This window comes from Onychomys torridus, chromosome 5 (assembly GCF_903995425.1).
Source record: "Onychomys torridus chromosome 5, mOncTor1.1, whole genome shotgun sequence".
Lineage (NCBI taxonomy): Eukaryota > Metazoa > Chordata > Mammalia > Rodentia > Cricetidae > Onychomys > Onychomys torridus.
In genome coordinates, this window is record NC_050447.1 from 55099026 (window position 1) to 55120819 (window position 21794).

At 38.3% G+C, this 21794-nt stretch overlaps 1 protein-coding gene across 1 annotated transcript in view; it reads right to left on the minus strand.

The window, feature by feature from the left end:
* Nucleotides 1-21794, minus strand: part of Lyst (lysosomal trafficking regulator) — a 156711-nt gene that overhangs the window by 127236 nt on the left and 7681 nt on the right. Inside the window, exons 2-3 of the mRNA XM_036187144.1 lie at nt 7067-7152; nt 4561-4759 (exon numbers count right to left, since the gene is read on the minus strand). Coding sequence (XP_036043037.1) covers nt 4561-4752 — 192 coding nt within the window. The 5' untranslated portion in view covers nt 4753-4759; nt 7067-7152. The remainder of the gene's footprint in view (nt 1-4560; nt 4760-7066; nt 7153-21794) is intronic.

The following is a 21794-nucleotide window of genomic DNA, read 5'->3' on the forward strand; positions in this document are numbered from 1 at the left end:
GAAACAATCAAATATAGATAAACTCTATTTTTAAAATGGCATTTATCTGCATTCTAAAGATAACATCTACTGTCCCTACCATCATTGCTATAAATATTCCAAAAAATGACTAAGTAGAAAGAAGAGATTAAAAAAAATTATTACATAGGAAAAACATTATTGCACTTAAAACCTGAGTGATTTTAATCATTTAGCTACATATTGGAAGTTATTTCACAATGGGATCTATCATATTTGCAATACAACAGACTTGTATACAGTATAACAAATAACTATTATACTAGATAATAAACAAATATTCTGGCCTTAAAAATAATATATAATGGGCAGTAGTGGTGCACATTTTTAATCCCAGCACTCATGAGGCAGAGGCAGGTGAATTTCTGAGTTCAAGGCCATCCTGGTCTACATAGTGAGTTCCAGGAGAGCCAGGACTACACAGAGAAACCCTGTCAAAAAAAAAAAAAAAAGCCCCAAACAACAACAACAATGAGATATAACTTGAACAGACTCACAAAAGGGTATGCATATGGCCAATAAGCTATGGGGCTGGAGAGATGGCTCAGCGGTTAAAAGCACTAGCTACTCTTCCAGAGGACCCAGATTTGATTCCCAGCCCAACATGGCTTTCTCACAACCATCTGTTATTGTAGTGTCAGGTTATCTGATGCCCTCTCTGACTTCTGTGGGTACCAGGTACATACATGGTGCACAGACATGCATGTAGGCAAAACACCCATACACATAAAATAAAATAATTTAAACAAAAAACTATAAATTACAATTTCAAATTCATTTAGAATGTCTAATCCTAAAACCTGACAAAACATTACTAGACAAACTATTGTTGCTGTTATGTTGGATGATTTTAGGCATTTTAGTAATACATTAAAGGATATTTCATGGATTATAAGGGAGAGTAAAATCTGGCACCACAAAACGCAGATTCGTGGTAGTTTAGGGCTAGGAGGAGGGTGGAAGAGGATGGCCAGACTACAGGTTTCCTTTTGAGATAATGAGGATGTTCTAACATTGGCTATCTGATGGTGCACATATTTCTGAGTGTCCTAAACACAACTGAATTTTGCATATTGAATGGATAAAGATTATAATATGTGAACTATATCTCCATAACAGTGTTAGTTGAAAAGCTAGAGAATTTGATTAGAATTATATTGGAAGGTATAGGTCAATCTGGAGAAAACATGTATCTTTACAGTGCTGATTCTTTGAACACATGAAAATTTAATCATTTTCTACTTAATTAAATTTCCTTTAGTTTCTTATAATAATGTTTATAGAATTCTATGCAGAAGTGTTATATATATTCTGTGAGATTTATTGGTAGTGCATTATATTTCTGGTGCTATTTATATACTATCTTTGAAAAGAGAAGCTGGATGTGGTGTTACATATCTATACTCCTTGTACCCAGGAAGCTGAAACAGGAGGATCAAGAGTTCTAGGCCATTCTAAGCTATATAGTGAGTTTTAACCCGGCAAGGATTACACAGCAAAAGCATGTTTCCAATAACATGAGGGTGGTGAGAGAAGAGGGGAAAGGAGTGAGTGAACAGAAAAAGAAAAAGATACAATAAAAAAGCAAACGTACACAAGCTAAAAGACCATTTCACTCTAAAGTTTGCTTTCTCCCGAAATCTAATTCATATTAAACTTTTAAAATTGCATTCTGATCTTTACTAAAGCATAAACTCCTTTTCTGAATTATAATTCTATATTTCTACTAATAAATATGGTACTCTCATGCCATTAGCATCAAAAGCTTTGGTGATGCACTATTAAGAAAATATTTCTTACATTCTATGAGATTGGAACTTTTGCTGAACCTCACAGAGTTAATAATATACCTTGAGGTCACCTAAGACTTAAGGCTGGGTCAGGACATAGTAGTGCATGTCTTTAATCCCAACACTTGGGAGGCAGAGACAGACAAATCTCAGTGAGTTCAAGGTCATCCTGGTTTATATAGTGAGTTACCACAGTCAGAGCTACATAGGGAGACCTTGTCTCAAAAACAACAAAAAAGACTTAAAACTGCTGTTCTAATGTATACTCAGACTGTTCATTTGCCTGCCTTTAAGAGAATGATTTGATAATCAACTTTACTTGCCTTGGATTTCCCATGTAATCAACTTCCATAACCTAAGCTAATGCATAATTGTAATCTTAAATTGAGCACTCTTCCATGCATGCTCTAATAATCATTTGCTGAAAGCAGCAAAAATAGAAGTTGAAAGCAATCTTATAAAATGAATAGGCACCCAGTTTCTCAGAAAACTGCAATCAATATACCTCAAGACCCAGCTATATCACTCTTGGGCATCTACCCAAAGGATGCTCCATCATACCACAAGGACATTTGCTCAACTATGTTCACAGCAGATTTATTTATAATAGCCAGAAACTGGAAACAACCTAGATGTCCCTCAACTGAAGAATGGATAAAGAAAATGTGGTACATTGATACAATGTACTACTAAGCTGTTAAAAACAATGACATCATGAAACTTGCAGGCAAATGGATAGAACAAGAAAACAAAACAAAACAAAACATGCTGAGTGAGTTAACCCAGACCCAGAAACATATGGCATGTACTCACTTATAAGTATATATTAGCTGTAAAGGAAAGGATAAACATGCTACAATCCACAAACCCAGAGAGGTTCAATAACAAGGAGGACTCAAGAGGAAGATACTTGGATCTCCCTAGGAAGACAAAATAGAGATTTTGCAAGTAGACTGGGGTTGGTTTGGGAACAGGAGGGATCAGATGCTGGGATGGAAGGGGAGAGTACTGGAAGAGACAACTGGAAAAATGTGGCATTTCAGGGTGAGGCAGAAACCTAGTATAATGGAAACTCCCAGGATTCTACAAGGTTGACACTAGCTAAGACTTCTAACAATAGTGGATATGTAGCCTGAACTGGCCATCTCCTATGAGCAGGCAAGACTTCAAGTGGAGAGACTGGGACACCAACCCAGCCACGTAACCTTGGACCTACAATTTGTCCTGCCCATAAAATGTGCTGGGGTAAAGGTGGCACAGAAATTGTGGGAGTGGCCAACCAATGCCTAGTACAACCTGAGACCCATGCCACAAGAGGGAGCCCAACCCTGACACTATCTGGAGTGTCAGGACCTGGATAGGCCAGAGACCTAGGATAGAACCAAACAGGATTCGAGAAAGAAAGAAAAAAGTCAATGAAATGATTCCTAATGATATTCTGCTATACTCATAGAATAGCACAACTGTCATCAAAGAAGCTTCATCCAGCAACTGATGGAAACAGATACAGAGACCCACAGCCAAACATGAAGCAGAGCTCAGGGAATCCTGCAGAAGAGGGGAAGAAGGATTGTAGGAGCCAGAGGGGTCAAAGACACCACAAGAAAACCCATAGAATCAACTAACCTGGGCTCATTGGGGCTCACAGAGAGTGAACCGACAACCAGAAAGCCTACATGGGAGTGACCTAAGCCCTCTGCATATATGTTACAGTTATTTAGCTTGGTCTTCTTGTGGGATTCCTAACAGTAGAAGCAGAGGCTAGCTCTGGGTCTTTTGCCAGCTTTTGGGACCCTTTTCCACGCACTTGGTTGCCTTGCCCAGCCTTTATACCAGTGGAGGTGCCTAGTCCTACTGCAACTTGATATGCTGTGTTTGGTTAATATCAATGGGAGGCCTGCCCTTTTCTGAATAGAAATAGAGGAGGAGTGGGTGAGGGGGACAGATGGGAGATAGAGGGAGGGGCTGGGAAGAGAGGAAGGAGGGGAAACTTCGGTTGGGATATTAATAATAATAATAACAATAATAATAATAATAATAATTTTTAGAAAATGAATAGCCACCATAAATATTGAACACAACATCTGGATATTGCCTGATAAGCAATGATGTTTGTGGTACTGTTTGTTATCTGGGTCAGTTGGGGTCAACTGGACTCTATACTTATATACTTTATGTTAAAGATTTCTGTAAAGTATCTCTCACTCCTTTCCCATGTGATGGCTTCTGTGCTATTCAATGAAGACAGAACAAAACCCTGTTATGGACAGACAACGCTATGCACAGATACAGGGACAGGTTTATAGGACAGACTTTAGGCAGTCACAGATTCAGACTCATGCAGCAGAAAGAAGATGGAAGATGTAGGAAGCTTGAGGTAGAGAATTCCAATCTGGCTTGATTTTGATTAAATGACAACAAGGGGGAAGTGCTAATATTTCTTTCCTTAATGTAATAACAATGTATTATTGGTGACTTGGAGATTATCACTGAAGCATCCAAGCCAACTACAAAAAGTATATATATGAAACCTCTTTGGAAAAAAAGGCCACTTTTTAGAACTCCAAGATATTTCAGACAGTTTTAAAAGTATCCAAATAAATTGTATTTCCATAAATAGGGCTGACATTTCTGTTGGAATAACATGAAAGACAGGACTTTAACTCAAAGAGATCCTCAGAAAGGATGAAATCTACAAGTTACTAGCTGATGACCAGGAATAACATACTGATGAACAATTGTTTGACATTACCTGGTCAATGATAGAATTCAGCCTGGTAAGTAACAGAAATCCTCGCCCATGGACAAGGTACTGTCCAAGGGTTGCCATGTGTGTCTCCTCTTCTTCTTCTTCCCTGGCCTCCGCCCTCTGGACCACTGCATTGCAAAGCTGGTTGACATCGATCAGAAATTCACGTGCCAATGAGTTACTGTCAGTACTCATGACAGAGCTATAAAATGAACAGAATACAAAAGATTTTTAAATGAATGTAAGTTTATCTTTAAATATATGCGATTCATAGAGTTACTTAAGATTACATGTTATCAGTGTCTAGCTCTCTACTATTCTCAGACATGGTTCTGACCTCATTCGATAATTCATATATGGCAGTACTAGTCCAAGGTCTGAAATGCCTGGGCACACACAGGCAGGCATAAGTGACACAACTTGGGAGAAAAAACAAGTGAACAGTGACAGTTAAGGGAGGGTCTGACTTTTTCTCTTACACAGAATAAACAGTTAGGAAATTGTTCTTGCTTTGCATATTTAAAACAGATAAATGGATCTTTTAAAAATATAAACTGGAGGCTGCAGAAATGGTTCAGTGGTTAAGATACCTTGCTGCTCCTGCAGAGGATCTGGATTTAGTTCCCAACACCCATGTGGCAACTCACAACTGCCTTACAACTCCAATTTTAGGGGGTCCAAGGCCTCCTTCTGGCCTTCGCTGGCACCAAGCAAGCATGTGATGCACATATATACATGCAGACAAGGCACTCACACACACAAAATGAAAATAAATAAATTTAAACTATAAGATAAAACAGTTTTTCTCTTGATATAAACCAGTCACTGACCTACCCTCCTAAAACTCCGACACTTAGTTAATGCAGGAAGTGGTAATTCCTGTCAGGTGAGAACTGATGAAATTTAGCTGCCAAGCTTATGTCACTTATAGCCAAATAAAAGGCAATGTGGCACTTTAACATTAAGGGAAATAGCAAGGTAAAACACGCAGGGAATGAAGACTAAGAAACACATACATTCAGAAAAGAAAAATCACAAACAATATAATAGTCAAAGAGTTTCAGAATAGGTTTAACTTATGGCTAGAAGTAATTTGGAGGCCTGGAGAAAGGGCTCAGCATTTAAGGGCACTTGTTGCTTTTGCAGAGGACCTAAATTTGGTTCCCAGAACCCACATGACAGCTAACAACCTTTTACAATTGCAGTACCAAGGGATATGACACCCTCTTCTGGCCTCAGCAGGCACAAGGCAGGCACAAGGTCCACATACATAATATAAGCAAAACACTCATTAAAAACAAAAACCAAAACAAAACCTTTTCCCATGAGCTCTTACTCTTTATTTTTTCAAACTGACAAAATTTCATTTATTGCACATAACACAATGTTTTTAAAACATATATATCTATATACAGTGTGGAGTGGTTAAATCAAGTTAATTAACAAATTTGTTATTTGACACAGTTATGCTTCAATGAGAACACCAAGGTCCACTGTTTTACTTTCCTCCCTCCTCCTTCCTCCCTCCACCCCCACCTCTGACAGGGTTTCTCTGCAGCCCTGGCTGTCCTGGAATTCAAGAGATCCACCTGTCTCTGCCTCCTGAGTGCTGGGATTAAAGGTAGGCACCACCACCACCTGGCCTGTTTTACATTTTTAAAGAATATAATATATCATCACTGACTACTGTTAATATGCTGAGCAACGAATTACCATTATCTACACATTGCCAAAGTTCTGAATTCTCCTATGCAATATTCATACAACAGTTACATCCTAACTGTATTAGCATAAATGGAACACAACACTAGTAGGTCACTAGAGGGTGTTTCTATTTTGTTCATTACTTCCTAGAATAAATGTTGAATATACTTGACTATTTTCCAGCCATTCTAAATATCCACTGGACAGATAGGCATATATTTTCCTTAAATTTTTTCTAATATTTACATACTCAGAAAAGTATTCTGAATACATTACATGAGCACATACACAAAAAATATACATACATACATGCCAGGCAGTGGTAACACATGCCTTTAATGCCAGCACTCAGGTGGATTTCTGTGAGTCCAAGGCCAGCCTGCTGGTCTACAGAGCAAGATCCAAGACAGGCACCAAAACTACACAGAGAAACCCTGTCTCAAAAAAACAAAAAAAAAAAAGAGACATACACTACACACAAATGTTTATAAAGGGTATAGAACATGAGATTATAGCCAATACTCAGAATTAGTAAGTGTTAGCATTCATGATGTTCAAGTGAGTTTGCGAATGTGCGTATATGTGTGTAAAGAAACCAAGATTCACAGCACAGGAATCTTGTGCTACACCACACTAGCTAGTAATTGTCATCATCATGCATGGTTTTACAGTTTTATAGCTATAAAAATATTAACTACACAATCTATATATACACCTTTTCTGCAGAGAATCTAATTGTTTACTATGTAGCTCCAAAATTTTACCTTGACCCAAGTCTTCTGACAGTTCATATTATGTTACTTACCAGTCTTTCAACACTTCTGTAACATTCAGTGTATGTAATATTTTGGTTCATGAACTACATAAAATTGTTTCAGCAAAAAGCTCCACCTATAAGAAAAAGATACAAATATATTAGTAGCAATAAAAAAACACAAATAGTATTAATAAAGTTCTGACAAAATAACAGTAGCCAGTAACAGGAAACAAATTATTTGTGACCTCAAGAGCACACTTAAAAAAAAAAAAAAAAAAAAAAAAAAAAAAAACCTAGCCAGTTAAGAACCTCTTAGAACCACCTCAGAGGTAGCCCCACCCACCCACCTACTGACCCTAGTATCCTGCCACCTGAGAACAAGGCAAAGTCCCACACCTTATACAGGTAGTGCTACCCAGTGGGCAACCCCAGCCCCACCCACGGTGAGAATGGGGCAGCAAAAAATTCTTAATTAATAAAAAAAATTAAAATTAAAAAAAGAAAGAAATGCCTAACTCCAAGACTTGAGTCTTGAAGAAAATCCTGGAATACAGAGATGTAACTTAGTTATCACAACACTCTGCTCTTCCTTTTCCAACTCCTACCTCCACATAAAACACAAATTAAGCACACAGCAGAATGAGACAAGTGTCTGCTAAACAGAAAGTAGGGAATGATGGGATACCACTCTCATAGAACTCACGGTTCCTACAGCCAGCCAGCCAATTACTCTCCTGTCACAGTGAATAGTATTTGAACATATAGGAAAACTCAAAACCCCCAAACCAAATAAGGATGAATTCCCACCAAATTTCATCTTCTTGAATTCCTTGTTTTGTTTGAATTCTTTAAAAGAAATGAAATTCTTCTGGGTATAATACAGTAAAGGCTACTTCAGGGTGCTAAGGAAATCTTCTGCTTCTTAGAGCAACAAATACTTCTGTTCAGCTTTCTGTTCTCTGTAGTCTTTACCAGGAAGACATGGGGAAATGTTTCTTTACTGACTATAAGGGGTTATTTTTAATAACAAGGTTTTTTTTTTAAAAAAATAAAAGTGATCTTTAAATGTTTTGAAATATTTAAAATCTAAAAAACTACCTTGAGTGTGTCGGCAAACAGTCTTGATCACACATTATTCTACCATCTGGAAGATAAAGCAGGCAGGAAACGGAACAAGGATCCATTCGAAACTACGGAGTTTGTGTGAGTCAGAGTAGGAGCAGGCCACCGCACCAGTGAACAGTGCAACAGCGGCTCAGCTAATTTCCCACAGAAATCTAGATACATTACAGCTGCAACTTTATCTGCCATCAAAGGGGGCAGGGTGAGCTCATTATCTGGAATGATTGATTTCTTAGAGAAAAAAACCCATGCAAACTACTTACCTTTCCCATGTGTGAATATCTACCAATGTTTTAAAGTCATCTCTAGAATTTTGTGGGGGTAATGTCAAGTTCACTAAAATCTATGGAACCTACATTCTCTTCAATTTTGCAACATTCCACTTCCACAGCTTCTTACAAGTTTTCTTGAGTATCACAATTCCTCAAATCTGCTTGGAATCTGACCCTGAGGTGTGAATTCATTTAGATTACCCAGAGGTTCTAGATCTCCTCCCTCGCCTTGGGCTTCAATTTTCTCTTATTATGTTTTTTACTTTTATCTTCATTAGACTACATATAGGTCATTCATTTTCTCTGTGTCAGAGAAGACAAAGAACAGAAGCTGAGAGCTTTGGTTTCTTCTTTGAATCCAATTACAGGGTCAGTTTGTTAACAACAATTTATTTGTAATTTTCATTCTCTTTTTTACAAAGTAAAAAGTCCGGATTAACTTGTATCAAAATCTCAGTTCTTTATTCTATTGGGATGTGTTTCTCTTTTGTGTCTTGTGTGTGTTATTTGGCTTCATACTCTTCTTTCCTCCTTTTACACATGCTATTTTAAAATCAGTCCATTTGCCTAATTTATTTCTCTATCTCTTTTTCCTTTACATACTTACAGTTGTTACATAAAAACACTATGACTGCTATATGACCACTTTTGTTTCCAGACCCTAGAGCCATGGCACCTTATCTACTTTATTTATTATCACCTTATTTGTTTACACCTTACAAATTTTATAGCTTTCAATTTTATTATTATTGCATGTGAAGATTATGTCTTAGTTACTTTTCTATTGCTATGAAGAGACACCATGACCAAGGCAACTTACAGAAGAGTTTACTGGGGCTCACAGTTTCAGAGGGTGAGTTCATGACCATCATGACAGGGAGTACAGCAGCAGGCAGGCAGGCAGGCAGGGCCCTGGAGCAGTAGCTAACAGCTTACTTACATCTGACCAACAAACAGGAGGCAGAGAGAGCACTAATAGTGTGGGTTTCTGAAACCTCCAAGCCCACCGCAGGTGATACATCTCCTCTATCAAGGCCACACCTCCTAGTCATTTCCAAACAGTTTCACCAATCAAGAACGGAGTATTCAAATATGAGCCTATGGGGCCATTCTTATTCAAACACATGCCACAGCACACATGTAGAAATCAGAGCACAAGTCTGTAGAGTCAGTTCTCTTTCTACCTTTAGGAGGGTTCTGGGGATGGAATGCAGGTCACTAGGCTCTTGTGGTAAATGTTTCTACCTACTGAGTCATGTCTCCAGTCCCTGTAACTACATACCATAATTTGCTGTATCCCAGGTATGGTGATTAATCTTGTCAATTTGATTGGGTTGGGAGATGGCCAGGAGACCAGTAAGGCATACCTCTTAGCATATCTAAGGATTTTTCCAGAGACAGTTGGATCTGGAAGACTCTGACCCAATCACTGGATTAATTCACTGATAGATTCAAGATTCAACAGACTCTCAGGAGATAGTAAAACTGTGGAAGGCAGAGCTAGCTGGAGAAAGTGGGTTGCTGGGGATATATCCCTAAAGGGAATATTTTGGCTCTGTTACTTTCCTGTTACCTCTACTTCCTAGGAACCATGAAGTAAGTATCCTTTATCTGACATAGTACTGCCACCATGATTTTCTGCCTTGCTTCAGGAACAAAGTGACGAGACCAGATCCCCATCAACTGAAACCTCTGAAACCACAAACCCAAATTAATCTTTTCTCCTTTTAAATTGTTTCTCTCAAGTATTTGTCAGTGACAAAAACTAATTTAATGCAACAGCCTGGTTCCATGTTCTTCCTGTTTATAATTAGAGAAGATCTAGTTGGTACTGGATTAAGAATACAAAACACTGGGTCAGCAAAATGGCTCAGTAGGTAAAGGTGCTAGCCACCAAGTCTGATGACCTAAGTTCACTTCCAGGAACTCACAAGGTGGAAAGAAGGAACTGACTCCAGCAAGTTGTGCTCTGATCTGTATGCATGTGCCATAGGATGCACATTACCAACATTTACAAATAAACAAATAAAGGTCATTTTTTTAAACATGTACAAAGGAATACAAACACACACACACACACACACACACACACACACACACACACACACACACACAATCTCAGTCTTAAGAAGCTCACAATACAGTGACAAAGGAAAGCCAGAACAGAGGACCCTGCATATTCTTAAGGGCACCTGACCCAAATTTGAGTTCAGGAAGCTTCCTGATAGGGGTAATCTTTAATAAGCTAAAGGATCTTTAAGTAGAAGATGGACAAATGAGGAGAAAATGAAGAAAGAAAAGTATTACACACAGAAAGGACAGTTCAAGTCACTGAGGATATTACACTAAGTTTGGTATTATAATTGTAATATAAAATACAGGAAAAATGAGGAAGGAATGGTAGGTGACAACTAGAGAATTTTAACATTATACCAAGAATTTAATCTATTGGCTAGTGGGTCTCAGAGTCATCTACAGACTTTGCCATGTTTCCACCTTCAAAGACTAAACTGAAGAAGGCCCAACGTATTTAAATAGAGATTCTGATGAATAGGCCTGACAGCTATGACACAGGTGATAGAAAACCCAGGACTAATTTTAAATGTAAGAGTAGCACAGCTAATGTTGAGCAGACAGATATTCTTGTAGAAAAGTGGAAGCAAGATTTCAAGAAAAAAATCTAGCATCATGTAAACCAATTTGAATACTGCTGTAATATTTCAAGTAAAAGGTGAGACCTTTTTTCCTAAGCAATCATAGAAGAGTATAATTTTAATAATAGATTACTATTTAGGAATTACACAAGCATAGTTCCGATGATATATTAGATTGGGAAGAAAGAAGGAGGTCAGAACAACTCTCTAAATGGCTGACCGAACTGCTGGTGTTGTCACATGGACATCATATAGCAGAAAAGCTGAAGTATGTGTGCAGAATGACTGTCAGGGCAAAAACACTGGTCATCTGGTAAGTGAGCTACGACTCTGTCCATTAGGCCAATGATGAACGTCTTTGCAGTGACAATGAAGACTAAATTCACTATGCCATACATTTCAATCCCAGAACTTCTTAAAACAACTATGCCAGCTCTACCCACAGTTTCCAAAACATGGTGGAATAAGGAAATAGTGTAAATACATATCAGTCTTTTGAAAAAACAAGACAAAGAAGGAAAAATAGATGTTACAGAGAAAAACCATAGGTCAAGAAAGGTTTTTTTTTTTGTTTTTTTTTTTTTTTTGAGCTGAGGATCGAACCCAGGGCCTTGCGCTTGCTAGGTGAGCGCTCTACCACTGAGCTAAATCCCAAACCCTGTTATATTTTTTAAAACGTTCAAAAAAAAGAAAAACCATTCAGTTCTTATTTTGTTTTAGAACTGTTGAGAACCCAGTCATATTTTTAGGTTCTAAGGAAAAAACAGGCTGGTAGTACAGCTAGATATCTCTGCCTGGCTCTGCCTGGCCCTTCTCCCAAGCAATTCAATCACAGTAAGAGTATTAACACCATGAAAAAGGACAAATGCTACAAGGTCTCTAAATTTTTGTTTATCGTTGTGCATATGCATAAATGATAGCAGGTGGGGACATGTGTGTGAAAGTCAGAGGACAACTTTGTGAAGTTAGTTCTCTCTTTCTACCTTTACTTGAGCTCTTGAGATTGAACTCAAAGTCACCAGAATTTCCAGGTAAGGTTATCAGGGTCTTACTTGTTTGTTTTCTTTTCTCTCTCAAGAGCCAATTTGTTGGCACATCAATGTGTCTAAAGGGAAAAACCATCAAAGACAGCAGCAAGAGAAGGAATGAATGAAGGATAAAAGTCAGACAAAGTAAGTGATGATTAGGTTACAGTACAGGTAAAGAGGCCAGGCTAAGAGCAGAGGGCAAGCATCACATCATTATCTGGTACCAAAGGAAAGAGGGATAGAAGTTACAAATATGGGAAACTTAACAGATAGTAGCCAAGAACTAAGGCAGTTCAAGAATGATAGCCTCAATTATTTCACTCAAGTCACAGCCAGGGCTGTCCACTGGATGACAAAACTTTACTATATCAAGAAAAATATGCATACTTGGTATCACTTCCCTTACGTTTTCTTGTTTTTCTTTTATACAAACAAGTAAATGACCTGGGAGGATGCTACTCCTCCTAGAACGGATTTATATCTTAACAAGGGTTGTTACTGGAACTTCAGCATCACAGAGCTTTGTAAAAGTTGGCTGTGACCTAGATGTTCTACATTACAAATGTGGAGCTATGATAATCCTCAAGTAGTGAAAAGGTTAATAAATGGTGCTGGTGCTCCTACAATTATTCTGTATTGTGTATTTAGACTAAGTCAAAGTAGAAAATATGTTTAATGGAAATATTTTCAATTTATGTGAAACTGTGTGGGCTGTTCAAATAAAGAACACTCAAAATAAATATATTTAGAATAATGTTTGTGGAGAGGGCAGAAATCTAAGAAAGCAGCAGTCCCCAATTTCTTTTTCCTTCCATATTTCAGGGAGTCAACTAATACTGACAATTTCCCCCATCTCTTTAAGCTCATAAAGTCCTAGTTGACCCACATACTCCATTCCAAGGGCCTTAAAACTTATGATTGGCTAAGAAGAAATGGCCACTTTGGGCTTTCATATGACAAAGCTGGTCAGGAAATAAATGAAGACCAGGCCATGGCAGCAAGGCAGAATTCTAATGGAAATTCAGAGGAAGCCACACCAAAATGCAACAGACTTAAACCCTTCAACAAGTAGTTTGTTTTCCTAAAACAAATGAATTGGGCAACCAGATCTCTCGGGTAAAAGCAGTGTTTGACCCTCAGTCCCATAAAAGATGTTTTTAGAAGCCAAGAGATGGTGGTACATGCCTTTGATCCCAGCACTCCATACAGGATGCAGGGGCAGATGGATCTCTGTGAGTTTAAGGCCAGTCTGGTCTACAGAGAGAGTTCCAGGACAGTCAGGGCTATATGGAGAAATGGCTCCTTGAAAAATATAATATAATAAATAAAATAAAATAAAGATGCTTTTAGTGAGGCTATACAAAATGGAACTGTGAAGACCCACCCAAGCAAATTTCTTCCGGCTTGCTGAAAGGAATATGATAGAAATTTTACACTGATTATTTCAGTTGACCTCAAGACAGATCTTGAGATTTTTACAAAATAATGGTAATGATGTGAGGAACTAGCTAACACTTGCAATGACTGATGCTTATGTACTGGTTTAATTCCTACTTGGGGGGGGGTATCTTTCTCTATCCTGTGAATATGTGTTGTTCCCATTGGTTAATAAATAAGCTGCTTTGGCCTATGGCAAGGCAGCTTAGAGGCAGGTGGGAAATCCAAGAAGAGAGACAGGAAAGAGAAAGGCGGAGTCTGGAGAGACACCTGCCAGCCTGCCACCTAAGAAGCAACATGCTATCATACTGGTAAAGCCTAGGAACATGTGGCAAAACACAGATTAATAGAAATGGGTTAATTTAAAATATAAGAGCTACCTAGCAAGAGGCCTGCCATAGACCATACAGTTTGTAAATAATATTAAGCCTCTGAATGATTATTTTATAAGTGGCTGAGGGACCGCGGGGCCAGGTGGGACCAGAGGAATGCGGGACCCTAGGGCCAGAGAAAACTTACAGCTATATTTGGCTGCCCAATGTGTTGGCTCGAATTTCTACCTAAAACCTGAGAGAACTTAATAAGAGATTCTAAAACAGAACCAAAAACAGCTTCCTACTTCATATCTCATGTGGGCACAGGACATGCAGGACCCATATAAAAATGACCACTAAATTTTGCCAAAACAAGGCAAGATGGTCCTTCAGATTCCTGCTTCACAGAGGAGACTGCCAGATATTCTACAGGACATAGGAAGAAGCGACTAAAAAACTCTAGAGCTATAGGCTGAAGATGGATGCCCCAATGTTGCAGAGAAACTCTGGATGACTGTCCAGGCAGCCAGCTATCTCTGTCATTCTAGATTTTTGGAAGTTACTTACAATGCTATTCCTATTTACTTAAGTAATATTATATCCTTCTGGGGTCTTTGATGAAGACTAGATAGTTATAATTTTCCTTGGTTATGATAAAAGATAAATTAGATATGAAACTTTAGACTCACAAATATAGGATGATAAAATATTTTCTTTAATTATGCCAAATACAAATAGACTAGATATTGTGACTGTAATTCATGCTTGATAACTGTTTGTTATATATAATTTTACTATATTAAAGTTAAAACCTTCCTTTTTGATTAGATAGAAAAGGGGAAGTGCTGAGGGATGTCTATCTGCACTCTGTGAATATATGTTGTTCCCACTGGTTAGTAAATAAGCTGCTTTGGTCTATGGAAAGGCAGCTCAGAGGGAAATCCAAGGAAAAAGACAGGAAAGAGAAAGGCAGAGTCTGGAGAGACACCTACCAACCTGCTGCCCAACATGTGAGCAGACAGTAAAGCCACAGAGCACATGGTAAAACATAGACATGTATAGATGGCATGGGTTAATTTAAGATACAAGAGCTAGCTAGCAAGAGGCCTGTCCATAGGTCATACAGTTTGTACATAATATTAAGCCTCTGAATGATTATTTTATAAGTGGCTGAGGGACTACAGGGCTGGGCGGGACCAGAGGAACTCAGGACTGGAGAAAACTTTCAACTACGAATTCCTATACCCATTTATAAATACTGTGAGTGCCCTTATTTGTTACGCATATTGGACACAGAAGTATAGTAAGGTTAGGAGGCTGTCCAAGATCACAGAGCTTCAAAGTGTCAGAGACAGGAGTCAGACTCACCAATCTTTCTGAAGTCTACTAACTGCCCTCAACAAACCATCTTCTCCTTCCTATTTATTCCAGTTGTGCACAGTCGCTCAGAAGAGGAATCAAAACAGTGCTTCATCCAAGCTTTGACAACCCTCTTGTTTGCTAGTGCACTTATAGATCCACTACTCACTAGTTCTGAGATGCTGGGCACTTGACTTCCTCTTCATGAGCCCTTCTTACAGTAAAGGGTTTGTGGAATGAATGAACATAGCCTTTATTTGAAGTTAGCTCATTTTTTCTTCCCAGGAGATCCCTTGTTTCTTATGAGGGCAAGCTTTTAGGAAGAGCTATTTGTGAGGCAGGGATATTAAAATTAAATGAGAAGATTCACGCAGAACACAAGTACCTGGCAATCTGAAGATCAGTAATTATTAGCAATTATCATCATCACTGAATCTGGCCTCTCTTCTCTAGCCTTATTTCTAAGCACCTCTGGGACCTCATCTCCTCTCTAACAAACTGCCTCTGGTCTGTTTGCCATCCAACCTAAATCTTTACAACTACTTAAAAAAACATCACTAAGATACCTTGAAATTACAAACAACATTCTAATTCATGGGGAGTAAGACCCCAGAACCTTTGTTAGAGCTGAGTATGCAATATCCTCCACCATTCAGTCATTCTGATCTCTCTATACAACTTATACACAGTACCACCTCCTCTATAATTCCTCCCCAAAGGTATATACCTCCTACACACTGCTTCGCTATTTAATCATGTTGCTCTCATCATGGAAATTACTATTAATTTCTTTTCTACATGCCTTTATATTTTCATTCATCATATTTTATCATACAATTGTATTCTTTCTTTATAAGCTACATTACACTTCCTTAAGAAGGGACACCAAGGGGATGGAGAGTCAACACAGTGGCTAAGAGTACTGGTTGCTCTTCCAAAGGATTTGAGTTCAAGTCCTAGTACCCACATGGTAGTTTACAACCATCTGTAACTCAAGTTCCAGAGAATCTGACACCTTCTTCTGGCTTCTTTGAGCACTGCATGCATGCCATACACAAATATATATGCTGGCAAAATACCCAAGAAATTTTCATAGCAATCTGTGAAGTACTAGAAAAAGTACTACATAAATTCCTAAGTTTATAATATTTTAAAACTTTAGGAATAAAAGTTGGTATGTCATTTATGTTATGTTAAAGATTATAATTTAAAAACTACAGGCTTTTAAAGAAGTTCTAAAACCTCTTATTATAGGCATATAGCTCTTCGTACTTGTTGAAGAAACACTAAAATCAATTTGAAGCCTGAACCTAATGTGAAATGAAAATAACAAAAATAATTTCTATAGCAATATCATAATTATCAAGTTTTATATGTTTTTCTGACATATGCAAAAGATTCCACAAAATAAGATCTAGAAATATTAGACATTCACAGTCTTTAAAGACACCTTGCAAGCCAGGTAGGAGGTTCAAGCCTATAATGTCAGTTCTCAGGACGCTACACAGGATGACCATGAGGAGACTGAAGCTAACCTAGACCACACCTTGCAAGGTTAGACAGCACTAGTTTCCTCTTATTCTTCTGGAATGTGTACACAGACAATACAATTAGCTACCCTTTTAAAGAAAGATGAATTTAGTTGGTACAGTAATTATAGGAAAATGTGTTTCCTGTTATATTTCATGCCAAGAAAGATAAGAGCAGAGGCAAATTAAGATGTAGTTGCTGAATCAACTGCTCTCTAACCATTCATGAAGAGGGCTAGTTAGAGGAGGTGAACACAGAACACACTAAAACAAAAAGAAATAAACAATTTCTGAGAAAAGACTTCTCAAGTCTAACCCAACACTTTTTTTCTCCCACCACACTGAAAATCATCACAATTAGTTTCTGTCACAAGTTGAAAAAATAGGTAAGCTCGACGTGGTGGCACACGTGTAATCATAGCACTTGAAAGGCTACAGCATGAGAAATGCCTCAAGTTAACACTCAGTGAACTCCAGGCTAGTCAGGGCTAGTGATACACCGTCTCAAAATAATAATAATAATAATAATAATAATAATAATAATAATAATAATAATAATATGATGATGATGATGATGGAGACACAGACACATAAAGAAAAAAATAAACTTATACATAAATTACATACCGGAAACCAATTGCTACAGGTTCCCATAATACCCATACATATTTTGGCTAAAGAATTACATTCCTAAAATATACTAAAATATTTAGGGTGTTGACAGTATAATAGAAGGAATGTCAGACTAAAGATAAAAGATATTTTTGAGCTTTTGTTTATCCTCAAATCTTTATGAACACCCCCCCTCTTCCCCCCCACCACACACACGTACACACTGTACACAACTGTTGGTTTGTCAGTTTGTTTTGAAACAAAGTCTGGCTATATAGCCCAAGTCACTCCAAAACTTAGTATCCTCCTGACCTAGCCTCCTAAGTCCCCACTACTAGGTGTATGCCACTATACCCAGCCTGTTCCCTATTATTCTTATATTCAGAAAAATAAACAAAAACTAGACAACATCTAAACGTCTCTTTAGACTGTGAACTTTCACAACAGTACACCATGAGAAAATGCAGCAAGCATGAAGATCCATTTATAATTATAATTGTATATTTCAAATGTTTCCTAAATAAGTGTGGATGACTAGGTTTTGTCAAAACAACATTGCTAGTATTCAATTTTTAAAAAATGAGTAGAGCTGGAAAGATGGCTTAGTAGTTAAGAGCACTTGCTGCTCTTGCAGAGGACCCAGTTTCCGTTCCTAGCATCCATATCAGGAGGTTCACAACTGCTTTTAACTCCAGCTCCAGGGGATCTAACACTCTATTCTGATCTTGTGGGCACTGTCACATATGTGCTGCACTTGCATTGACTCAAGCTCTCTCTCTCTCTCTCTCTCTCTCTCTCTCTCTCTCTCTCTCTCTCTCTCACACACACACACACACACACAATAAATAAATAAATAAATAAATAAATAAATAAATAAATAAATAAATAAATAAAAATCAGTGATATGGTTCAGTAGGTAAAAGAGCTTGCAATCCCCAGGACCTAGATGGTGGAAGGAGGGAACAGACTCCTGAAAGTTGTCATCTAACCTCAATGACTACACACAGACACACTTTCTCTCAGGCACACATAAATAATGAATATAAAATATAAGGAGTGGAGAAGATTTTGCCAGTAACTTGAAACAAATAACTTTAGAAGTAGTCTCCAAAACATTTAAATAAAGCTAAAAAAAAGTTACAAGAATAAGTATTAACATTACTGCATTTGAAAGCACCATAATTTAAGAGGAAATTCTGAAAGCAACAAGGAATTTTAATCTTTAAGAAATTCCAATATGAACAGGTCCAGCACTAGGGAGGTAAAGGCAGGTGGATCTCTAAGTTGGAGGCCAGCCTGGTCTACAGAGTTCCAGGACAGCCAGGACTACACAGAGAAACCCTGCCTCAAAAAAAACAAAACAACAACAAAAACAAACAAACAAAAAAAGAAATTCCAAGTCAGGGCTGAGGATATAGGTCAGTGTTGGAGCCCTTGCTTGGTATACATAAGACCCTGGGTTCAACCCCCAGTACATGCATGTACTCATGTGGTGATATTTTGTGCTGAAATGTGGTGATATTTTATTTGTGCATTAATAAATAAAGCTTGCCTGGAGATCAGGGGGAAAAGGCCCAGCCATTTTAAGTAAATAAAGAAGTCAGGCAGCACACACCCTAAATCCCTTAGCAAGCAGGATCTCTGTGTGTTCAAGGCCATACTAAGGAACACAGCCAAGCATAGTGACACACACTTTTAATCCCAGTACCAACCAAAGACACCTGGAGGTCTGTACAGACAGATAGATAGTGGCAGAGCTGTGTAGGAAGAGGAAGTTAGGTAGCTGGGCTAAGAGCAAATGAGAGGGCAGAAAAGCAAGGCATATAAGCCTGAGTAGACAGGAAGTCATGCTCTTTGGAAGCTGCAGAGTTGGTAAGGTGAGGTTAGCTCATGGCTTTCCGTATTTCCCTGATCTCTCTAAGGCTTTAACCCAAATTTCTGGCTCTGTGTTTTTTTATTTAATAAGACCCTTTAAGACTAGTGTTTCATACTCACATTCAAAATATCAGGTCAGGCTGTGGAGATAGCTGAGCAAAATACTTAGTTAGCAAAATGTTTCCTTTGTAAGTATGAGGACCTCAGTTTGATCTTCAGAACCCATGTGGAAAAAAAAGAAAAAAAGTTGTGTGTGGTAGTCCATGCATGTAATCCCAGTGCTGGGGAGGTGATCCCTGGGGTCCACTGCCAAAATGGCCTGACCTAATCAACTAGTTCCAGACCATTGAGAGACCTGTTTTAAAATACAAACACACGCACACGCACGCACACACACACACACACACACACACACACACACAGAGTCGAGATGCAGCCAAGTCCAAAAGGCAAATGTAGAAAGCAGGGTAATGAGGGAGCTGATGGACACACATAGCTGCCCTACAAGTTACACCAGTACAACCTTCTTGCATTGGCCATGCTGTATTTCCTACTTCAGTGGATGAATAACCAGAAGTTACAACAATGAATGCATTTTATGAACTGATAAATATGTTTTGCTGCCCTTTCAAAGAGGCCACGTTATTTGGATAAAAAGAGGAAACTGTTCCTACCACTGTTTGAATTTCACACTCCTCCAAACTCCATGTATTTAATAGCTCTGCTGCTCCAGTATAGTGAATGTGATTATGACTGCTGCTTATCTAAGAGTGGAGACAACTATTGAACTAGTAAAAGCTGCAGCAGATCACATTTGACCAGATCAATGTTAAAGAAAAGGAAAAATAATCGTTATTATTGTTTTTTAAAGGGTCCTAATGCCTTTAAAAGCATACAGATTTAATTCCGTTTGTGGTAAGTAAACAGAGATTACTATACTTAATAAAAAATATTCCCAATGTGCAAAACCAGTTAACTTTTTGTTTGTTCGTTTATTTCAAGGCAGGGTTTCTCTGTGTAGCTTTGGAGCCTGTCCTGGAACTGCACTTGGGAGGCAGAAGCTAGCCTCAGAGATCCGCCTACCTCTGCCTCCCAAGCGCTGGAATTAAAGACATGCGCCACCACTGCCCCACCGTTAACTTTTAAAAAAGAGGTAAATGGAAGGAAGGGGGGGAAAAAGCCCCAGAAAATAGCAAACATCCCAACAAACTTTTGAGTAGCTCATGTCTAACCATTCTAAAAACAGTACAGAGAAAATAGAATTGTAGACATAGTCCACACTAGGTGTAAATTAAATACTCCCCACTCACTTCAGTATTTGACACTTCTAATGAGTAAGTTTGTCTTATTTTTTTTAAAACACATTTCCCAGAGCTGGAGAGATGGCTCAGTGGTTAAGAACACTTGTTACTCTTGCAGAGAATTCAAGTTTGGGTCCCATCATACATATATATTTAAATCTTTTTTAAACAAATACATATCTTCTAGGGTCCCAGTGAGGGCTCAATGTTGATAATGTAGCAGAGACCAGGGTCTTCAAAGTAAACCAATGATGCTTTTTTTTTTTGGTGCCTGTCCTGGATCTCACTCTGTAGACCAGGCTGGCCTCAAACTCACAGAGATCCGCCTGGCTCTGCCTCCCTAGTGCTGGGATTAAAGGTGTGCACCACCACCACCCAGCTAAACCAATGATTCTTTGCAATGAACAACTGCATGTAAAAATATATGGGAAAGGGGGTTTACTGCATGACTCACTGTGTCACATTGCAGCTTCCATATCAAGATTTTCCCTTCTTTTTTTCTTTTTTTCTTTTTTATCTTAAATTTTATTTTGTTTTGTTTGGTGGAGGAAAAGTTGCAGGGGCAGAGGGTAGATGTGAGGGGATAGGAGATGGGTGGGATTGGAATGCATGATGTGAAAGACACAAAGAATGAATTAAAAAAAAGAAAGCCAAAACAAGAAAAATAAAAAGAAAACAAACAAACAAAAAACCCGTATCTTCTAAGCCAGCTGCAGTTAATCCCAGGACAGAAGAGGCTAAGCAAGTAGGATTGTGAGTTTGTGGTTAGCCGGGACTACAGAGTAAGTTTCTGGCTAGCCTGGGCTACAAAATAAGATAGGGTCTTATTTTGTAATAAGCCCAAATAAATAGCCCAAAACAACAAAACATCTTCCTCTTACTTTTGCCTTTGCAATGACATCAACCCTTTCTGATGACATTCTCCCAGCTCCCTCTTAGTTTTTAACCCCTCATCTCCATTAGCTTCTTCACTGCTTGCAGTTAAAACAGAGAAAATATCCCATGGATATCTCCTCTTTCAAGATTACTCAAAAGTAGTCGATAATGAAAGTACACTTCACCTCTGCTCTGTGCACTGCAGCATCGCTTTTGCTCAGTCCTCTATCAGAACTACTTAGGCTAAGAGCAACAATAACCTTCTAATTGCCAAATCTATTCCAACAAGCACGTTCCAAGTACTTATCTGATCAGACTTCTCTGTGAAATACGAAGCATATGATAAACAAAAATCATTCTGTTCTTAACCCTCTCTTCTCTTTTGACTTATGGGTTC